This window comes from Bos indicus, chromosome 13, assembly GCF_029378745.1.
Source record: "Bos indicus isolate NIAB-ARS_2022 breed Sahiwal x Tharparkar chromosome 13, NIAB-ARS_B.indTharparkar_mat_pri_1.0, whole genome shotgun sequence".
Lineage (NCBI taxonomy): Eukaryota > Metazoa > Chordata > Mammalia > Artiodactyla > Bovidae > Bos > Bos indicus.
Window position 1 is genome coordinate 31,649,416 of NC_091772.1, and position 20,603 is coordinate 31,670,018.

The 20,603-nt window shown below is 39.3% G+C and overlaps 1 protein-coding gene across 10 annotated transcripts in view; it reads right to left on the reverse strand.

The window, feature by feature from the left end:
* The window catches only part of TRDMT1 (tRNA aspartic acid methyltransferase 1), a 90,937-nt gene that overhangs the window by 33,174 nt on the left and 37,160 nt on the right, over positions 1–20,603 (reverse strand). For 2 of the 10 annotated variants that reach the window (XM_019973111.2, XM_070800878.1), the window contains exon 1: positions 19,429–19,568. The exons of 2 other annotated variants lie outside the window; for them this stretch is intronic. In XM_019973111.2, coding sequence (XP_019828670.2) covers positions 19,429–19,492 — 64 coding nt within the window. In that variant the 5' untranslated portion in view covers positions 19,493–19,568. Of the gene's footprint in view, positions 1–18,955; positions 19,099–19,144; positions 19,168–19,428; positions 19,593–20,603 lie in introns of those variants that run through there. 6 more of the 10 variants (XM_070800885.1, XM_019973112.2, XM_070800880.1 and 3 more) reach the window with 5 other exon arrangements.

Consider the following 20,603-nt stretch of genomic DNA (forward strand, 5'->3'; position numbering starts at 1 on the left):
TTATGTACCTCTGGTTCATCTCTCTCAACAACATTCTGGTGCCAAAAATAAGACAAATGTTTCATATTTGCTTTCCTTCCTCCATTAAGGTATACATTTATGAGTCAAATGGAAAGTTTTCCTAAATTAAACCAAAAACATAAAAGTGAAAGATATTCTTAAAAGTCAAATGGCTTGGAAATTTAGAAATTAACTACAATTTGTTCCTCATCTTCTAACATTAATACAGTTGTGCTTCCCACTACCACTGGAAATACTTTTAGGTAAGTTTTGGTAAGTTTCAGGTAAATTTTTTTTTAATAGCTTTATTAACATGTAACTCACATATCACAGAATTCACTCCTTGGATGCTTTGGTAAGTTTTTAAATGGAATGAAAAATTAATTTGTGTCCAAATATAAAAATTTCACAGACCAAAATTTAAAAATTTTGACAGATCAGGAGAGAACATAAGAAGAGCAAGAAAAATAATTACAAGTGTATGTCTTCCTTCATTGCTCTGTCTTGCAGCTGAAGAAAGGCGTTTTCATAATGCTTTCAGATTCAGAGAATTTTGGTATAGTCTTAAAATAGCAGTCAAAATTTGTAACTGCTGTTGTATTTTGCAATTACCACCCTCTTTGCACTTCTTTCTCAGAACACATACAAACCCAATTATGTGTAAACCCTGTCCCAAATCAGTAGAAAATGTGAAGAGTTCTTGAAATAAAAGTATTGGAGAGGTCTTAGGAAAATCATCAGAGAAAGTATTACAAAGTTAAATAGTAGCTCCAAATAGCTATTTCTTTAATAACCATTTCTTTTAATAGTTAAATTTGGCAGCCCAAATATCAAAAAATTAAAGAGAAAAACATTAGGATGTGAGGAGCTAGGCCGCATGTAACAAGGACCTGGAAATAAAAACCAGATCACAGAAGATGGGGCAAAGAGGAAGCAAACACACACTCAGGAACAATCACAACACTACACTGAGGCCTAGGAAAGATGATGCCAGAGAGAAACAAGGGGATAAATGCATCCAAGTAAATATTTACTACACGTCTACTACCAGGCTCAAGAACCTGGGCTAGGACCAACTCTCTCTAGGTACCCTGCTGCCTTGTATATAGGTCACTGGAAGCTTCACGGTCCAGTTAGTAATATCATAGGCAGCTGCCTCTGATTGAGTTTAAATCCAATAATTAATCTGCCTTCGTATAAAGTAAATTTAAGTTCTAAATTATATCTTTGTCAAAGGTATCAGAGAGATCTTGAAACATAAATGAAGAAGGCTTTTAAACAAATAACAAAAATTAGTATGTAAGAATCAATTTGCAAAATCACAAACCTTATAATCAAGGTTAAGAACTAAGCAACTACTAATCATTGTAAGAGAGCTGGGAATTAAGTAAATTTCATTGAACTATTCCACTGTGTTGCTAAACAGGAAGTGTTGTAATTAGCATGATGCCGCCTGCTTGCATTTCTATTACATATACAGCAAGCTGGGAATGCCTGGAGTTAGTTGATATGATTTTTCTCTTTTTATAGGCTGATTGAAAACCCACAGTGATGTGCCAAATCTGTACCACAATCAATAATTAATTTTATGTTCTTGTATTATGTGCCCGGAAGACATAAAAACTGACAAAAAAAAAAAAAACAAAAAACTGCCAAAGGCATGTTTTATGTGGTGATACAAAAACTGATGAACCAAAAATTCTTTCTCAGAAAACAATAGATTTTTAAAGTCAATAAACAAATGCACTGTGTGCACATATTTTACTGTAATAAAATTACGATCTACCACATGACCTAGAAAGTTATTTCCATGATGAAAAATAAACATACTAAGATCTTCCTGACACTAATTCACCCTGCCTTTTCAAAACAGAATTGTTTTGAGGTATGAGTGTGTTAAGGAAAAAGTTAAACTACTTAAATAATACTCTTAAAAACCATGCCTTTCAATTCTACCAAAACCTTAAACTGAGCTCCAAAGACAAGTTGTCTTGATATTTCTTACCGTATACTTTAAATCTATAGCCTCCAAAAATCTTTGTTAAGCTACATACACAGATTTTGAAAGTGTTTTAAAAATCCAAACAAATATAATTCAGTAGATTTTGCCCAAGGGAGTCCTGTCACTTTAAATGGTCCCAGAGTAGTCATTCTCAGAGGGGAGAGGGTTGGGGAAAAAGAGATCCACAGGATCTGCTGGGAAAGTAGAAGGGAAGGACATGTTTTCAGTATTTTGATCTATTGCTTTACCTGGATTTTATTCATGATATTTCTGGTTTATTATGGATTGCATATTTGTTAATATTAACAGGAAGCATAGATTTTAAAAAAGGTGAGATACTGTATAATTAGATGAACATAGCATAAATTATTTTTAAAAATTGTCAGATTAGATCTACAAGGAAAGGATAAAGGGTATCATATTCCTATTTACATGAGCCTTAAAGTAAAAAAAAGGCAGATTTAGTTATGTCAAGAGAGACTTTGAAGTGAAATGTTAGAAATGTCACTGGAATTACATGCATAATTCCTGCTCTTAAATATGTTTCTTAATAAGTGGGCAAAAAACACACATACACACCATGTTTGAATAGTGATTATTTTCCTCCTTTTTCTGATCACACTTTCTGGAAAAGCTGCAAGGAAGAACCTCTGGTTGTTGGGAGTAAAAGGTATAAGCACAACACTCTACCTGCCTTTCCTAACCAAATAAATCAAAAAGTTTAAATTGTTCATACATAGCTAATGTGGGGAAAAAACATTTTAGAATGTAAATATAAAATTAACTGGCCTCCTTTGAAATAAGGAAAGTTGCTTTTTTTCTTCTTTTCCTTATCATTTTTTTCTGAACTGTTTCTCATATAGGTGAGTCATTCTTGAATTACCTCATTATAATCAACCTGAAACATGTAATCAGGTACGCTAACACTGACATCTAGTTGTGAAATAGAAGATCAATTGAATACATCAAATGTCTATTTCTTTTCATTCAAAGTCAAGCTTAATTAAAACTAAAAAGTATTTAGCAAAAACAGACATGCAAGGATTCTGAATTTAAAATGATCGCCAAAGTATATTTCCTACTTCTTTTTAAAGATTCTTACACTTCAAATATAACAATAAGTTGCATTTCTTTACACTAACAATGAAATATCAAAAAGGAATGCAAAAAAAATTCCTTTAAAAATCATACCAAAAAATTAAATAAAAATTAAATTTGATTAGGAATAAGCCTGATCAAAAACTTATATGCTGAGAACTATAATGAACAAAAAAGAACAGGATTCAAAGAAATGGAAAGATAATCCATGCTCTTATATTGGAAGAATTAGCATCGTGAAAACAGCCATCCTGTCCAAAGCAATCCATTACTCATGACATTTTTCACATAACTAGAACAAATAATCCTAAAATGTATATGGAACCATAGAAGACCCAGAATTGCCAAAGCAATCCTGAGGAAAAAGAACAAAGCAGGTGGCAAAACTCTCCTAGACTTTGGATGATACTACAAAGTTACAGTAATCAAAACGCTACTGGCATAAAAACAGATACATGGATAATGGAACAGAGTAAAAGCCCAGATAAACCCACACACCTATGTCAATTAACCTTTGACAAAGGAGTCAAGAATATAGAATATAGAACAGGGAAAAGTCAGCAAATGGTGCTGGGAAAGTTCGACGGCCACATGTAAATCAATAAAGTTAGAACATCCTCACACCATACACAAAAATAAATCCAAAATGGCTTAAAGACTTAACCATAAAGCATGACACTATAAAACTCCTAAAAGAAAACATAGGCAAAACATTCTCTGACATAAATCATACCAATTTTTTTTTAGGTCAGTCTCCCAAGGCAACAGAAATAAAAGCAAAAATAAATAAATGGGACCTAATCAAACTTAGAAGCTTTTGCACAGCAAACGAAACCATAAGCAAAACGAAATCTAAGACAACCTATGGAGTGGGAGAAAATATCTGCAACCAACAAGGGCTTAATTTCTAAAATATACAATCAGCCCATACAACTCAACAACAACAAAAATCAAAAAACCCAACTGAAAAATGGGCAGAACTAAATAGACATTTCTCCAAAGAAAACATTATTGATGTTGTTCAGTCACTAAATCACGTCCGACTCTTTGAAACTCCATGGACTGCAGCACACCAGACTTCCCTGTCCTTCATTATCTCCTGGAGTTTTCTCAAACTCATGTCCATTGAGTCAGAGATGCCATCCAACCATCTCATCCTCTGTCACCCCCTTTTTGTCCTGTCTTCAATCTTTCCCAGCATCAGGGTCTTTTCCAATGGGTCACTTCTAATCAGGTGGCCAAAGTACTGGAGCTTCAGTTTCAGGATCAGTCCTTCCAATGAATATTCAGGGTTGATTTCCTTTAGGATTGACTGGTTTGATCTCCTTGCTGTCCAAGGGACTTGCAAGAGTCTTCTCCAGCACCACAATTTGAAAGCATCAATTTTTTGGTGCTCAGCCTTCTTTATGGTCCAACTCTCACAACCATATATAACTACTGAAAAAACCATTGACTATACTGACCTTTGTCTGCAAGATGATCTGTTTTTTAATATGCTGTCTAGGTTTTCATAGCTTTTCTTCTAAGGAGCAAGCCCCTTTTAATTTCTGGATGCAGTCACCATCCACAGTGATTTTGGAGCCCAAGAAAATAAAATCTGCCACTGTTTCCACTCCTCCCCCCATCTATTTGCCATGAAGAAGACATAAAGATGGCCAAGAAGCACACGAAAAGATGCTCAACGCCACTAATTATTAGAGAAATACAAATCAAAACTACAAGGAGGTACCAACCTCACACTGGTCAGAATGGCCATCACGAAGAAGTCTACAAATAACAAATGCTGGAGAAGGTGTAGTGAAAAAGCAACCATCCTACACTGTTGGTGGGAATGTAAGCTGGTACATTAACTATTGAAAGACAGTATGGAGGTTCCTCAAAGCTAAAAATAAGAGTTACCGTAAGATACAGCAATCCCACTCCTGGGCATATATCCACACAAAACTATAATTTAAAAAGATACATGCACCCCTATGTTCATAGCAGCACTACGCACAACAGCCAAGACATGGAAACAACCTAAAGGCCACTGGCAGGTGAATGGATGAAGATGAGGCACATACATACAATGGAATATTACCTAGCCATAAAAAGGAATGAAATAATGCCATGGCCAACAACATATATGGCATAGAGATCATCACACTGAGGCAAATATAAAGTGTATGTGTACACATTAAGAAAAAAAAAAAAAAAAAAGCCAGCTGTCAATGGGGCTATATCTTGATGGCAGATGTGTAATTCTGGGGTGATTCTTACCTCTTTCTTAAACTTTCTTGGATTATTTGTGGGATTTTTTTTTTTACAATAATAATGTATTTTATAATCAGTAAAATATTTTATATTTTATAATGGGCTTCCCTTGTTGCTTAATCAGTAAAGAATCTGCCTGCAGTATAGGAGACCCGGGTTTGACCCCTGGGTTGGGAAGATCCTCTGGAGAAGGAAATGGCAACCCATTCCAGTATCCTTGCCTGGAAAATCTCATGGCCTGGTGAGCTGCAGTCCATGGGGTCACAAAGAGTCAGGCACGACTCAGCGACTAACACTTACTTACTTACTTATCATCAGTAAAAAGCAAACAAAAAATTTTTATCTTGAAAAAAAGAATTCAATACTTCTCTGTTATAACCCTGAAAAACCAAAAGAAAAGTAAATTTCAAGAACAGACAAGAATATATTCTTTACACTAGCTACATCCTCAAAACACACAGAGGCCCTCCCACACACACACACCAGCAAACAGTTGTAACTCAATGCATCATTTTATCCCATCAACACAATAGTCAAAAGAATAAAAAACAACAAGAATTAAACTGAGATAGTTTTTAAAAGATCAACATATGGCACCCAATATAATGAGTTGAAAGCTAACTCTTTAAATATTGTTGTTGTTGTTTAGTTGCTAAGTTGTGTCTGACTCTTTGCGAGCCCATGGACTGTAGCACGCCAGGCTCCTCGGTCCAAGAGATTTCCCAGGAAAGAATAGTACAATGGGTTGCCATTCTCTTTTCCAGGGAATCTTCCTGACCCAGAGATGGAACCTGAGTCTCCTGCATTGGTAAGCAGATTCTTTACCACTGAGCCACCTGGGAAGCCCACCTATTTAAACACTTAACAGAACTCAAGGGATAGAAATCTGTCTTCTCCACTTTCCCCATGACATCTAAGACCTTCACCTTAAACTCTTTAAAGGCACAACCATGTTTAAAAACACATTTTATTTAAATAAACACATGTAATGCAGCCTATTACAGATTTAAACAACAAAGACTATTTTACATAAATTTGCTGTGAGTGAATTAACATCTATGAATTGTTCATGTTTTTGGTGATGCTTTCTCATAATTTAAAGATGACAATTTCTGACATGTTCATTCTGACCAAGTCAATGAAGAACTTACAGATGACATAAGCATCAGTACTCTGTATCTAGTTGGTTGTGAGTGGAAAAACAAAGGCTTGTTGTAAAAGTGTAATTATGTTATCAATCATAAAGATCCCCAAGATTAAAACTCCTCTCCTGCCATTCTGAGTCTTTCTTTGCTTTATGGCAGAAAGCGAAGAAGAACTAAAGAGCCTCTTAATGAAAGTGAAAGAGGAGAGTGAAAAATTTGACTTAAAACTCAACATTCAGAAAACTAAGATCATGGCATCTGGTCCCATCAGTTCATGGCAAATAGATGGGAAACAATGGAAATAGTAATAGACTTTATTCTTTTGGGCTCCAAGATCACTGTGGATGGTGACTGCAGCCATGAAATTAAGATGCTTGCTCCTTGGAAGAAAACCTATGACCAACCTAGACAGCATATTAAAAAGCAGAGACATTACTTTGCCAACAAATATCCATCTAATCCAAGTTATGGTTTTTCCAGTAGGAAAAACATCCAGTATGCATATGAGAGTTGGACTCTCAAGAAAGCTGAGCGCCAAAGAATTGATGCTTTTGAATTGTGGTGTTGGAGAAGACTCTTGATATTTCCTTGGACTGCAAGAAGATCCATCCAGTCAATCTTGGGGGAAATCAGTCCTGAATATTCACTGGAAGGACTGATGCTGAGGCTGATGCTTCAATATTTTGGCCACCTGATGCAAAGAAGAGACTCACTAGAAAAGACCCTGATGCTGGGAAAGACTGAAGGAGGGAGGAGAAGGGGACGACAGAGGATGAGCTGGTTGGATGACATCACCGACACGATGGACATGAGTTTGAGTAGGCTGTGGGAGTTGGTAATGGACAGAGAAGCCTGGCGTGCTGCAGTTCATGGGGTTGCAAAGAGTCAGACACGACTGAGCAACTGAACTGAACTGAAATTTTATAACTCTGCACTAGACCAGAAAGCACAGGCTAGTCCTAAGACCTCAGAGGAAAATGCATTCAATTAACTTCATTGCTCATTTTCCTCCTCCGTACTCCTCCTGACTGTACGCAAACCTTTTTCACTAAGCCACATAGTACTCAAAAATATTAGCTACCATTATTTTTTATAATCAAGGCTGTCACAGGCACACCCTAAGAGATCTTTTATTCAAAATGTGTGTATGTGCATACATGTGTGTGCATCTGTTCACATAGTCCAAGAAAAGATTTAGAATAGGATACCTAGTTGGCTCGTTGCCTGTGTTTGAATTTTAGCTTCACTCTTTCCAACTGTGTGACTTAAACAAACTCTTGAGTGTCTTCACCTATAAAACAGAGATAATAAGGTACCTACATCACAGTTGCCTGAGGATTAAATTACTTAATACCTGTAAGATTCTTACATTTGTGCTCACCATACAGTGGTCACTCAATAAATGTTTGCTATTATCAAAAGTACAAAGACTTTTAAAAATAAGAATATCAAACGTTGAAATATATATATATAGGTGTGATAGGAATTTTCACTGCAGATGTGAACATCAATTGAGGATTCAATGTTTTAGGAGTTTGGCCGTATGTATCTAAAGTCTAAAAACTGCTTTGAACTTACCAATTTTATACTGGGGCACATACCCTAAGGTATGGCAGATAGAATAAAGACCCCTCAAAGATGTCCACATCCTAATCTCTGAAGCTTGTGAAATGTTACCTTACATAGCAATGGGGACTTTGCAGATATGACTAAGGATCAAGAGGAGATTATCCTGGGTTATAATGATAGACCCAGTATAATCACAAGAAGGATGAATGACGGTTAGAGTCAGAGAAGAAGATGTGATGAGGGAAGCAGAGGTCAGGGAGAAAGATGTGAAGATGCTACACTTCTGGCTCTGAAGATGGAGGAAGGGGTCACGAGCCAAATGCAGGTGACCTACAAACACTGGAAAAGGCCAGGAAGGAGATTCTCTCCTAGGGCCTCCAGAAGGAACCAGCCCTGGCAACACCTTGATGTTAAGACATCTGACCTCCAGAGTTTAAGAGAATATATCTGTGTTGCTTTAAGCCATTAAGTTTATGGTCAACTGTTACAGCAGCAACAGGAAACTAGTACTTAAGGCAATAACAGAGATGTAGAGAAAAGACGCATATGATGTATCAATGGCATGTTATTTATAACAGTGAAAATTACAAGCAACCTAATTGTGGAATGGAATGGACATTCCATAAAATGGAATGTCACACAACCATCAAATATCAAAAGTTAACAAAGACATTTACTGGCAAAGAAAAATTCAAGATATTCCATGTGAAAAAAGCTATAATTTATTTTAGTGTTCATGGACCCATGTAGGACACAGATTGAAAAGATAAAATCTAAATCCTCAACAAGGATTAGCCCTACATGAGCATCATATAGAATTTTTAAATTTTCTTCTGCATTTGTCCAGCATGGGTATTTCCTTAGCAGACTATAATCTCTGAAGGAGAGAACAGAGCATGTCTATAGAGTCCCTTGGACTGCAAGGAGATCCAACCAGTCCATCCTAAAGCAGATCAGTCCTGGGTGTTCACTGGAAGAACTGATGTTGAAGCTGAAACTCCAATACTTTAGCCACCTGATGTGCAGAGCTGACTCATATGAAAAGACCCTGATGCTGGGAGGGATTGGGGGCAGGAGGAGAAGGGGACGACAGAGGATAAGATGGTTGGATGGCATCACCGACTCCATGGACATGGGTTTGGGTGGACTCCGGCAGTTGGTGATGGACAGGGAGGCCTGGCGTGCTGCGGTTCACGGGGTCGAAAAGAGTCGGACATGACTGAGCGACTGAACTTAGAAATCAGTCAGCAATTATGTCCTGAATGAATAAGAATGGTCTCAGTATTTCCCAACTTTCAACAAATGTATTACACAGTTAAAAATAAAAAGAGCACTAAATGTAAAAATATTTTTAAAATATTCAACTTCATATGTTATCAAAAAATTAAAATAATCTCACCTAGTAAATTATATAGTCTTAGGTATTATATTGGTATATCTATAGTCACACAAACACTATGAAATTTAAGCTGGTATGTCCTTTAAAAACGAACCTGACAATATCAACAGTCAATAAAACGCTCATGCTCTATAACTTACTCATTCAAATATTTGTTGAGTATCTGCTTTGTGCAAGCACTATTCTTGATGCCAACGATACAACAGTCAACAAGATAAATCTCTACACACACAAAACAAACAAGATTCTGACACAGAAACATCCCCACCTGATGGAGATTCCATTTTAGGAGAGGCAATTAGAAACATAACCAAGTAAAACAGTATGATAGGTAATAGTAAATGCTTATAGTAAAAATCCAGATAAGTCAATGGCACCCCACTCCAGTACTCTTGCCTGGAAAATCCCATGGACAGAGGAGCCTGGTGGGCTGCAGTCCATGGGGTCGCCAAGAGTCGGACACGACTGAGCGACTTCACCTTCACTTTTCACTTTCATGCACTGGAGAAGGAAATGGCAACCCACTCCAGTGTTCTTGCCTGGAGAATCCCAGGAACTGGGGAGCCTGGTGGGCTGCCGTCTCTGGGGTCACACAGAGTCGGACATGACCGAAGCGACTTAGCAGCAGCAGCAGGGTAAAAATCAAACAGAAAGGGGGACAGGGAGGCAGAGCAGAAGTTTTTGATACTGACCAGGGAAGAATGAGAAGATGACGTAAGAGTAAACACAGGGACTAAGCACGTGTCTATGTGGGGAGCAGGGTGCCAGGCAGAGGGAACAGCAAGTTCAACAGTACTGAAGTGGTGATGTGCTTGATGTGTGCTGGAGAGCAAGACCCTCAGCCCCACTCCACCCCAGAAGCTAACACTGAAAGCGGGACAATGTGCATGCTTCCTGACTTTTTTCTATGTCCATACTCATCTACATTACACACACATGCAATATTGTACATATGTGCCCAAATATGACAACTAGCATAAAAGCCAGTTGCCCGTTTTCCACATAAGACTAGCCAAAATGAGAGGTAAAGCCATTTCCATAATACAGACGATGAAAGGAAATGACTTCATATTATATAATTTATTAATTTAGTTACGTAAACATTTTAAATAACACTTTCTTATTATGTTCATTTAGAAACATTGGTTTGTCCACTCAAATTTCATGAAACAAGATTATTCAATATGCATCTTGAAATCACGGTCTTTACCATCCATGGAGCCACTTTTTAAGTTATCTAACAATTTTCAACAGCACATCAATTTCAAAGTTACTTAAGATCTAGCACTTTTTTTGAGTCCATGCATGATGATGTCACTGGAAATATTATGCCAACCACAACTACCCATTAGCTATTTGTGATCTCCACAAAGTAACCCCATAGTGTATTGCTTTGTAATGCAATTTCTAGAAGGTTTGTTTACAATGATATCTAATACTTATAATTGTAAGGTCATCTTCCCCAAAATTATCTCTAAATCTTTAAATTTGGCTGTAACATTTTTCACCAATTTCAAGTGACCCCAACAAGCATCCTAAATGGGTATTAAGTTTTTTCAAGCTAATGTAACTTTTCCAAGCAGTGTTTTATTACTTTGTTGTTCAAACTAAAATAAGGTAGTTGAAGAATATCAGCACCCTTCATGAGAACTATAATATAAGGCCATATCCTCTTTCCAAAGTATAGTTTTTGGAGGGAAAATGAATATATTACATTGAAGAATTTATGACAAATATGTATTTAAGGGCATATGTATATATGTTTGGGTTTTGGTTTTGATGAAATCACAAGCCATTTGATGATACAATCATGGGAGAAATGCAAAAGACAACCTTTTATGAGAAACAGATCTCTGGATTTCCAGCATGCTTCCCTAGCCAAATACTGAAATGCCAACCCACATAAAAAAAAAACAACAAAAAAACTGTAACATTATAGATTCACATATTTTTTCTTCAAGCCTGGTCACTGATATTCTGACAAATCAAAATTAACTTAAGGAAATCTCATTGGATGGAGAGTCAAGTAGAGATAAATGATCAGCATTAAGGCAAAATCAACAATTATTTTTAAAACAACTCAGAAAATAATAACAAAAATAAAATGAGGCCACAAAAACAAAATGTCTTCTGAAGAAGCAGAGAAATTAAAAGTACTGTGGAACCTTATTATCATCTAAATTTCAGGGATTTTAGGACAAAATGTAAATAAGGCAAAATTACTTATTTAGTATCTCTTATTTGATCTATTAATATTAAAGTTCAAGTGCTCCTACTAGAACTGTGTATAAATCCTTTGAATTATGGGTTCTTTGTGGACTGATATTGACCTATAATTAAGGAACATGCCATAGTCTATGAGGGTCATGCATGCGCTAAAAGGCTATGATGTTTGTTGCTTAAATGAAGTCTCATTCACTGAGAACAAAGGGATTATTAAATTCACTATTGAGTTTGAACAAAAGTCACTAATAGATGCTGAAAAACTATTATAATTAACTCTCTAATGGAGTAGTTTTACCTTAGTCCAAGAGTTATGCTAGGCTTGTGGTAATTAAAAGTCCCAGAATGAAAAGAACTAGTGAAAAGGTAAGAGCAACTATTGATCCAGGTAAACTAATGGTATTTATAGTATTTTTAAAATCTCAACATACAATCTACTTATTTTCCAAAGATGGGCATGCATGCTCAGTCACTCAGTCATGTCCAACTCTTTGCAACCCTATGGACTATAGCCCTCCAGGCTCCTTTGTCCATGGGATTTCCCAGGTAAGAATACTAGACTGGGTTGCCATTTCCTCCTCCAAGAAGGATCTCTCTGACTCAGGGATCAAACCTGCATCTCCTGCCATCTAGGAAGATATATATATATATATATTTTGCTTTTAGGGAGGATGAGAGCAGTTTGGCACTATTTCTGAAGATCACGCTTCAGATATACTCCTAGTAATTTCCCAATGGCAAAGCAAAAAGCCAAAAGAAATCCTAAGAAGGCTCCAGACACCAAAAAATACCAAATTCTACATGTAATATTAATTTTATACACCTTTATGATAATAATCATTCTGGAGTCACTCACAGATATACTCTCATATATCAACCTCTTCTTTTCAACTTTCCATACAAAGAAATAACATTTCTTGACAGGAATAAAGTTAAACTTCCAATTAATTTTACCATATCTCATGATTATAACAACATATGATTAAAATTCTACACTGAGTTAAAACCAACTTATTCTCAATAGGTGTGATTATTTTGAGAAAAGTTCAAATGTCTTATCATGTGATACAGAGAAAAAACTCTATTATCTATTAAAATTTCACATATACTCACACACATAAAAACTTTTTATGCTTCTATTCAACTGGTCACTCTCCAGCACATACACACACACACACACACACACACACACACACACACACACACAATTTGTTCTATACCCTGCATAACACCTTTTCACATCCTTTAAAATGTTATCCATGGATCAACTTTGGGAAGTGCCGATTTAGCTCATCCAAAAAAAACAAAAAAGAGAGAGAGACCTTCATGATTCAGACTTAATACCTAAGCTTAAATTTGTCACAGTATAATGATATCTACTTTAAGCTATAGAGTTCATGGCAAACGTGACCCTTGTTCACCTATCCATTCCACAAATATGTGTAAGTGATGTTCTAGACAAAATCTATCCTATTATGGAATTATATTCTAGTTGTGGGGGGGTCAACCAACAAATAAGTAAGTATATAAGTATATACTATGCCTAATCATGAACAGTACTATGGTACAAATAAAGGAGAGTAAGCCAGACAGTGTAGAAGAAGAACCTGGTTATATTTGTATGTAGGTTGGTTAGAGGATGTCTCAGTAGCAGCAACCTGAAGAAAATGAGGGAGCAGGTCTGGGACATATCTGACAAAAGATGCTTCTAGACCAGAAAAGAGAGACAATGCAAAGGTCCAAAGATGGGAACATGCTTGTTTGTCAGAGAAACAGACAGGAGACTGGTGTTATGGACTGTATGTTAATGTTCCCCCCATATCCATATGTTGAAACTTCACGTCCCAGTGTGATGGTGCTAGGAGGTGGGGCTTTGGGGAGGTCATTAGGATGAGAAGTAGGTGAATGAGGGTAGAGCTCTCATGAGTAGGATAAATGCCCTGAAAGTAAGGAGATAGTTTGCTTCCCCTCTCTTCTACCAAGTGACAACATGATGAGCAGGCAACCTGGAAGACAACCCTCACCAGAATTCAACCATGCTATCATGAAGATTTGAACTTCCCAGCCTTCAGAACTGTGAGAGATTAATTTCTATTTCTTATGAGTCTCTGGTACTCTATTGCTGCTGTAGTTAAGTCACTCAGTCATGTCTGAAACTCTGCAACACCATGGGCTGCAGCACGCCAGGCCTCCCTGTCCTCCACCATCTCCTGGAGTGTGCTCACTCATGTCCATCGAGTCGGTGACACCACACAACCATCTCATCCTCTGTCGTCCCCTTCTCCTCCTGCCCTCGATCTTTCCCAGCATCAGGGTCTTTTCCAATGAGTCAGCCCTTCGCATCAGGTGGCCAAAGTACTGGAGTTTCAGCTTCAGCATCAGTCCTTCCAATGAATATTCAAACTGATTTCCTTCAGAATGGACTGCTTGGATCTCCTTGCAGTCCAAGGGACTCTCAAGAGTCTTCTCCAACACCACAGTTCAAAAGCATCAATTCTTCGGCACTCAGCTTTCTTCACAGTACAACTCTCACATCCATACACGACTACTGGAAAAACCATAGCCTTGACTAGACGGACCTTTGTTGGCAAAGTAATGTCTCTGCTTTTGAATATGCTATCTAACTTTCCTTCCAAGGAGTAAGCGTCTTTTAATTTCATGGCTGCAGTCACCATATGCAGTGATTCTGGAGCCCCCCAAAATAAAGTCTGACACTGTTTCCACTGTTTCCCCATCTATTTCCCATGAACTGACGGGACCAGATGCCATGATCTTCGTTTTCTGAATGTTGAGCTTTAAGCCAACTTTTTCACTCTCCTCTTTCACTTTCATCAAGAGGCTTTTGAGTTCCTCTTCACTTTCTGCCATAAGGGTGGTGTCATCTGCATATCTGAGGTTACTGATATTTGTCCCAGCAATCTTGATTCCAGCTTGTGCTTCTTCCAGTCCAGCATTTCTCATGATGTTCTCTGCATATAAGTTAAATAAGCAGGGTGACAATATACAGCCTTGACGTACTCCTTTTCCTATTTGGAACCAGTCTGTTGTTTCATGTCCAGTTCTAACTGTTGCTTCCTGACCTGCACATAAGTTTCTCAAGAGGCAGGTCAGGTGGTCTGGTATTCCCATGTCTTTCAGAATTGTCCACAGTTTATTGTGATCCACAAGTCAAAGGCTTTGGCATAGTCAATAAAGCAGAAATAGATGTTTTTTATGGAACTCCCTTGCTTTTTCCATGATCCAGCGGATGTTGGCAATTTGATCTCTGGTTCCTCTGCCTTTTCAAAAACCAGCTTGAACATCTGGAAGTTCACGGTTCACGTGTTGCTGAAGCCTGGCTTGGAGAATTTTGAGCACTGCTTTACTAGCGTGTGAGATGAGTGCAATTGTGCGGTGCATTGTGCCAGAGTGCATTCTTTGGCATTGCCTTTCTTTGGGATTGGAATGAAAACTGACCTTTTCCAGTCCTGTGGCCACTGCTGAGTTTTCCAAATTTGCTGGCATATTGAGTGCAGCATTTTCACAGCATCATCTTTCAAGATTTGGAATAGCGCAACTGGAATTCCATCACCTCCACTAGCTTTGTTCATAGTGATGCTTTGTAAGGCCCACTTGACTTCACATTCCAGGATGTCTGGCTCTAGGTGAGTGATCACACCACCGTGATTATTTTGGTCATGAAGATTTTTTTTGTACAGTTCTTATGTGTATTTTTGCCACCTCTTCTTAATATCTTCTGCTTCTGTTAAGTCCATACCATTTCTGTCCTCTATCGAGCCCATCTTTGCATGAAATGTTCCCTTGGTATCTCAAATTTTCTTGAAGTGATCTGTAGTCTTTCCCATTCTGTTGTTTTCTTCTATTTCTTTGCATTGACCACTGAGGAAGGCTTTCTTATCTCTCCTTAATATTCTTTGGAACTCTGCATTCAGATGCTTGTATCTTTTCCTTATCTCCTTTGCATTTCATTTCTCTTCTTTTCACAGCTATTTGTAAGGCCTCCCCAGACAACCATTTTGCTTTTTTGCATTTCTTTTCCATGGGGATGGTCTTGATCCCTGTCTCCTGTACAGTGTTACGAACCTCTGTCCACAGTTCTTCAGGCACTCTATCAGATCTAATCCCTTGAAACTTTTAGTTACCTCCACTGTATAATCATAAGGGATTTGATTCAGGTCATACCTGGATGGTCTAGTGGTTTTCCCTACTTTCTTCAATTTAAGTCTGAATTTGGCAATAAGGCGTTCATGATCTGAGCCACAGTCCGCTCCTGGTCTTGTTTTTGCTGACTGTATAGAGCTTCTCCATCTTTGGCTGCAGAGAATATAATCAATCTGATTTCGGTGTTGGCCACCTGGTGATGTCCATGTGTAGAGTCTTCTCTTGTGTTGTTGGAAGAGGGTGTTTGCTATGACCAGTGCGTTCTCTTGGCAAAACTCTATTAGCCTTTGCCCTGCTGCATTCCGTATTCCAAGGCCAAATTTGCCTGTTACTCCAGGTGTTTCTTGACTTCCTACTTTTGCATTCTAGTCCCCTATAATGAAAAGGACATCTTTTTTGGGTGTCAGTTCTAAAAGGTCTTGTAGGTCTTCATAGAACTGTTCAACTTCAGCTTCTTGAGTGTTACTGGTTGGGGCATAGACTTGGATTACTGTGATATTGAATGGTTTGCCTTGGAAACGAACAGAGATCGTTCTGTCATTTTTGAGATTGCACCCAAGTACTGCATTTCAGACTCTTTTGTTGACCATGATGGCTACTCCATTTCTTCTAAGGGATTCCTGCCCACAGTAGTAGATATAATGGTCATCTAAGTTAAAATCACCCATTCCAGTGCATTTTCATTCACTGATTTCTAGAATGTCGACGTTCACTCTTGCCATCTCCTGTTTGACCATTTCCTATTTGCCTTGATTCATGGACCTAACATTCCAGGTTTCAATGCAATATTGCTCTTTACAGCATCGGACCTTGCTTCTGTCACCAGTCACATCCACAAGTGGGTATTGTTTTTGCTTTGGCTGCATCCCTTTATTCTTTCTGGAGTTATTTCTCTACTGATCTCCAGTAGTGTATTGGGCACCTACCGACCTGGGGAGTTCCTCTTTCAGTATCCCATCATTTTGCCTTTTCATACTGTTCGTGGGGTTCTCAAGGCAAGAATACTTAAGTGGTCAATCTAGTGAATCTAATCACACGGACCACAGCCTTGTTTCAATGAAACTAAGCCATGTCGTGTGGGGCCACCCAAGACAGGCGGATCATGGCGGAGAGGTCTGACAGGATGTGGTCCACTGGAGAAGGGAATGACATATAAAAACTCCTTAGTAATTGTTGCAGCTAACCACCATTGTTACTAGTTTGCATTATTATATATTAATTAAAACCCCATGGAAAACAGCAACGTATTTTATTACAGAAAAAAAATTTAATTTTAGTACATCAAATAAATGAATGTTGAAAGACAAGAAGCAATATCCCTAATATGCCAACCTCAAGTCAAAAGATGATAGAACGTCCAGGTGGAGAGGCCACAGGAGGGGTACTGTGGATCCCAGGGTCAGCAGAGGAAGGCTGTTCTGAAGCAGCCACATGTTACTGAGCTGCGGAAGACAAAATGCAGCTGCAGCATGAAAGCCTGAGGTTAGGGCACTTGGGTGGAGACGATAGCAAAAGCTAAGGCCAGAGCATAAGGGGAATTCTGAAGGTCTGAGGAACAAAGAGAAAGAAGAACTGGAAGCCTGGAAAAGAGAAGCAGGCGAGACTGGCAGATAAGGCTGAAGAGGTGGACGGAGGCTAGATCTCACAGGCCTTTTACGAAGAGGGGACTGTGATTCTAACCTCAGAGGGAGACCACTGACTCCAGGGAGTGACACGATCCAGCTTACCAGGTAAGAGATCACTTTGTTGCTAAATGGAGAAAGGATGGCGCAAGGAAGCAGAGTGGAAGAAAGTAGGGGAGCAGTTGGGAAACTATTTTAATATTTTAAGTGAGAGATGACATAACTTAGATTTGGGATGGTAGCAGTAGTAATAGAAATATGTATAGACAAATTCAGGTTGCAATGGCTAGTAGGGGGGAAAATATCTAATCATTTATTAACTCCCAAAAAACACAAACTAAAATTACACAACTTCCCCTAACAAATTCACAAAGGTTAAAAATGGATAATACAAATCCTGAGGAAAATGTAGTTGAAGGAGGCACTCAAATTCTCTGAAAAGCAACCTGCTGTATCACCAAAAGTCCAAAAATTCTCAGTATTTTTGACTTAGTAACTAGCACATAGTCTTTCATTAATTAATTTGACTTCTAGAAAACATGCTAAAGAGAAAACCAAGATTAATGCTCAATAATTAATTGCAGCACATTTAAACTTGCAAAAACTGGGGGCGGGGGGTGGATTAACATCCAACATTTAAGGAGTGGCTGAATTACAGCACTAAGTAACCTTTAAGGGGCTTTAAGATAGGGGGGTAAAATGCTGACAATCTTAGAAAATTAACTAAGAGCACAAGTAATGCTAGTTTTGTTTTCCCGCTGGTAAATTTTGTTACTTTACATAGAGAACTGAACACAGAGAGCCATCAAATAATTGGTAATAAAAATTTAATCATCACTAATCTCTTCTAGATTCACTCAATATATATGCTTAGAAAATTTACGTGCTCAACTTAAGACATACTGTCCGTATCTTACAGTACTAGTCTCGTGTTACCCTTGGTACTAAAAAAGGGAAGCAGGGAGGTTTCAGTTTTGTGGTCGTCATAGTAATTTAAGAATAAACATATACGTTCCATGTCTATTTGTCACTCTACAACTCCAGTGCCTAGCATAGAACCCGGAACTGAAGAGGGGCTCGTTCAGTAAACATTTCTGAGTGCAAACAGCCGACATGAACCTTGCAGTTCCAACTTAGCACCAAACAAATCTAAAACCTCAAAATGCAAGAGGTACATGAGGACAATATTTATAATATTTTGAGTGGTTACAATGTACCAGGCATTATTAAACATTTTAAACAATTTTTCTTTAAGGTTCCTAACGTTTCATCTCTGAAAGAAATACTTGTCACATTGTAAAACCAAGACACAGGTTCAAAAATGTTAAGGTCACATTTCAACGAAGTTTGAACTCAGTCTTCTGGAGCCTAAATGTATCTAGACCAGAAGTAACAAAATGTTTCTTTTCAACCATCACAACTGACTAGGATTGTTTTCTCCAGACTTCCCCTTCGGTTCTACTTAGTGTTCACTAACTTCTACCTCGCGTTGTAGTTATCACTTGGAAGATCCAAGCCCTCACCACCAGGAACCTGCCCAGCGTCCTCCCCTCCCCCGGTGTGAGTTCCTCGAGGGTAAAGGACAGAGTTTCCAGGCCTCTCGGGGACAGCCTCACTCAGAACTGGGGTTTGGCACAGGGCAGGGGGTTCGCCCCTCCCGCTCGGTAGGCACCATTTTGGTTCGACTTTACAGCCAAGCCATGCGGATCACGACTCCCAGCAGGTACCCCTCCCGCCCTTCGGACCGGGCGGAGGAAGGGAGTCTCCTCCCCAAGGGACAGCTGGGGCGCCGCGCGGGCGGTTTCCAAGACAACCGAGCAACTCTCCCGCCCCTCCCCCACAGACCGTTTCCCCTCCAGTCTCCGCCCTTAGTGCCTCGCCGCTCCGCCCCTCCCTAGAGCCCGAACTCTGACCAGCTCCGACTCGCAGATGAAGTGGCGCCCTGTACCGTCTCACCTCTGAGAGCCTGGTGCATGCCCCCAATTCCGCTGTAGAGCTCCAGGGCCCGCAAGGGCTCCATTCCCGCGCCGCCACCGCCTCCTCCTTGGAGCTAGGCCTGCCGGTCCCGTGGCTCCTCCTTCCCCCCGGCCCCGCCGCTCTCTCATCTCTAGTTCCGCGGCTTTTCAGTTCCCTCCTCTTAGGACTTCCCTGGTGGCTCAGATGGTAAATCGTCTGCCTACAATGCGGGAGACCAAGGTTCAATCCCTGGGTTGGGAAGATCCTCTGGAGAAGGAAATGGCAACCCACTCCAGTACTCTTGCCTGGAAAATCCCATGGACAGAGGAGCCTGGTAGGCTGCAGCCCATGGGGTCACAAAGAGTCGGACACTACTGAGCGACTTCACTTCACTTTACTTCCTAGCCTCTGGCTCAGGTCTTCACAGGGCAGCCTTGGGGCTCAGGGACTGGCAAGGGTAGGCAGGTGGACAAGGGACAGAAAGCACCAAGGCATCCCAAGAGAATGAAAGCCACTCCATTGCTTGATTTACTCTCCATCTTCCTTCTAAAGTACCTTGAGAGGAAAAAAGAAAATCCTGGGTACACTAGAGGGCCTGTGCCTCAAAGTCAATTAACAGAGGTTAGAATCCACAAACACTCACTTTTCAGGCTTGCTGCTTTTCCCTCTTTGAAAGCCAGAAGCGTCCAAACCCTTCTTCCATTAGGCTTGAACATGTACCTCATGCCTGGGGTTGGGCCTTAGCTTGAGTGAGGGAACTAAATCAGCCTCTTACCCAGAGAAGATCTGAGAGTTACAGGGGCAGAAACCAGCACAGGTGCCCCGGAGGTCCCCTTGAGCTAATACAGGGGAGCTCTGGGGCAAGCTATTTTAACTTGGAAAATAGCCCCAAGATAGGAACTGCTGTTAATGTAACTTAGAACTATTTTTAAGTTATCGAAAGCAATTTCACATGCCTGATGCACAGTGTCAGAGTTTGGAGCAGAAAAAGGTTTATTGCAGGGTGAAGCAAAGCAAACAGCTGGCGCATGTTCAAAAACCCAGAACTCTCCTAAGGGTTTCAGCAAAGCAGTTTTAAAGGCAAGGTAAGGGCTGGGCACCATTCTCAGATTGTTTGATGGTGGTCAGTCTTTAGGTGCTAGAAGGTCTGGAGCCAGTGCTCATCATCATCAAGT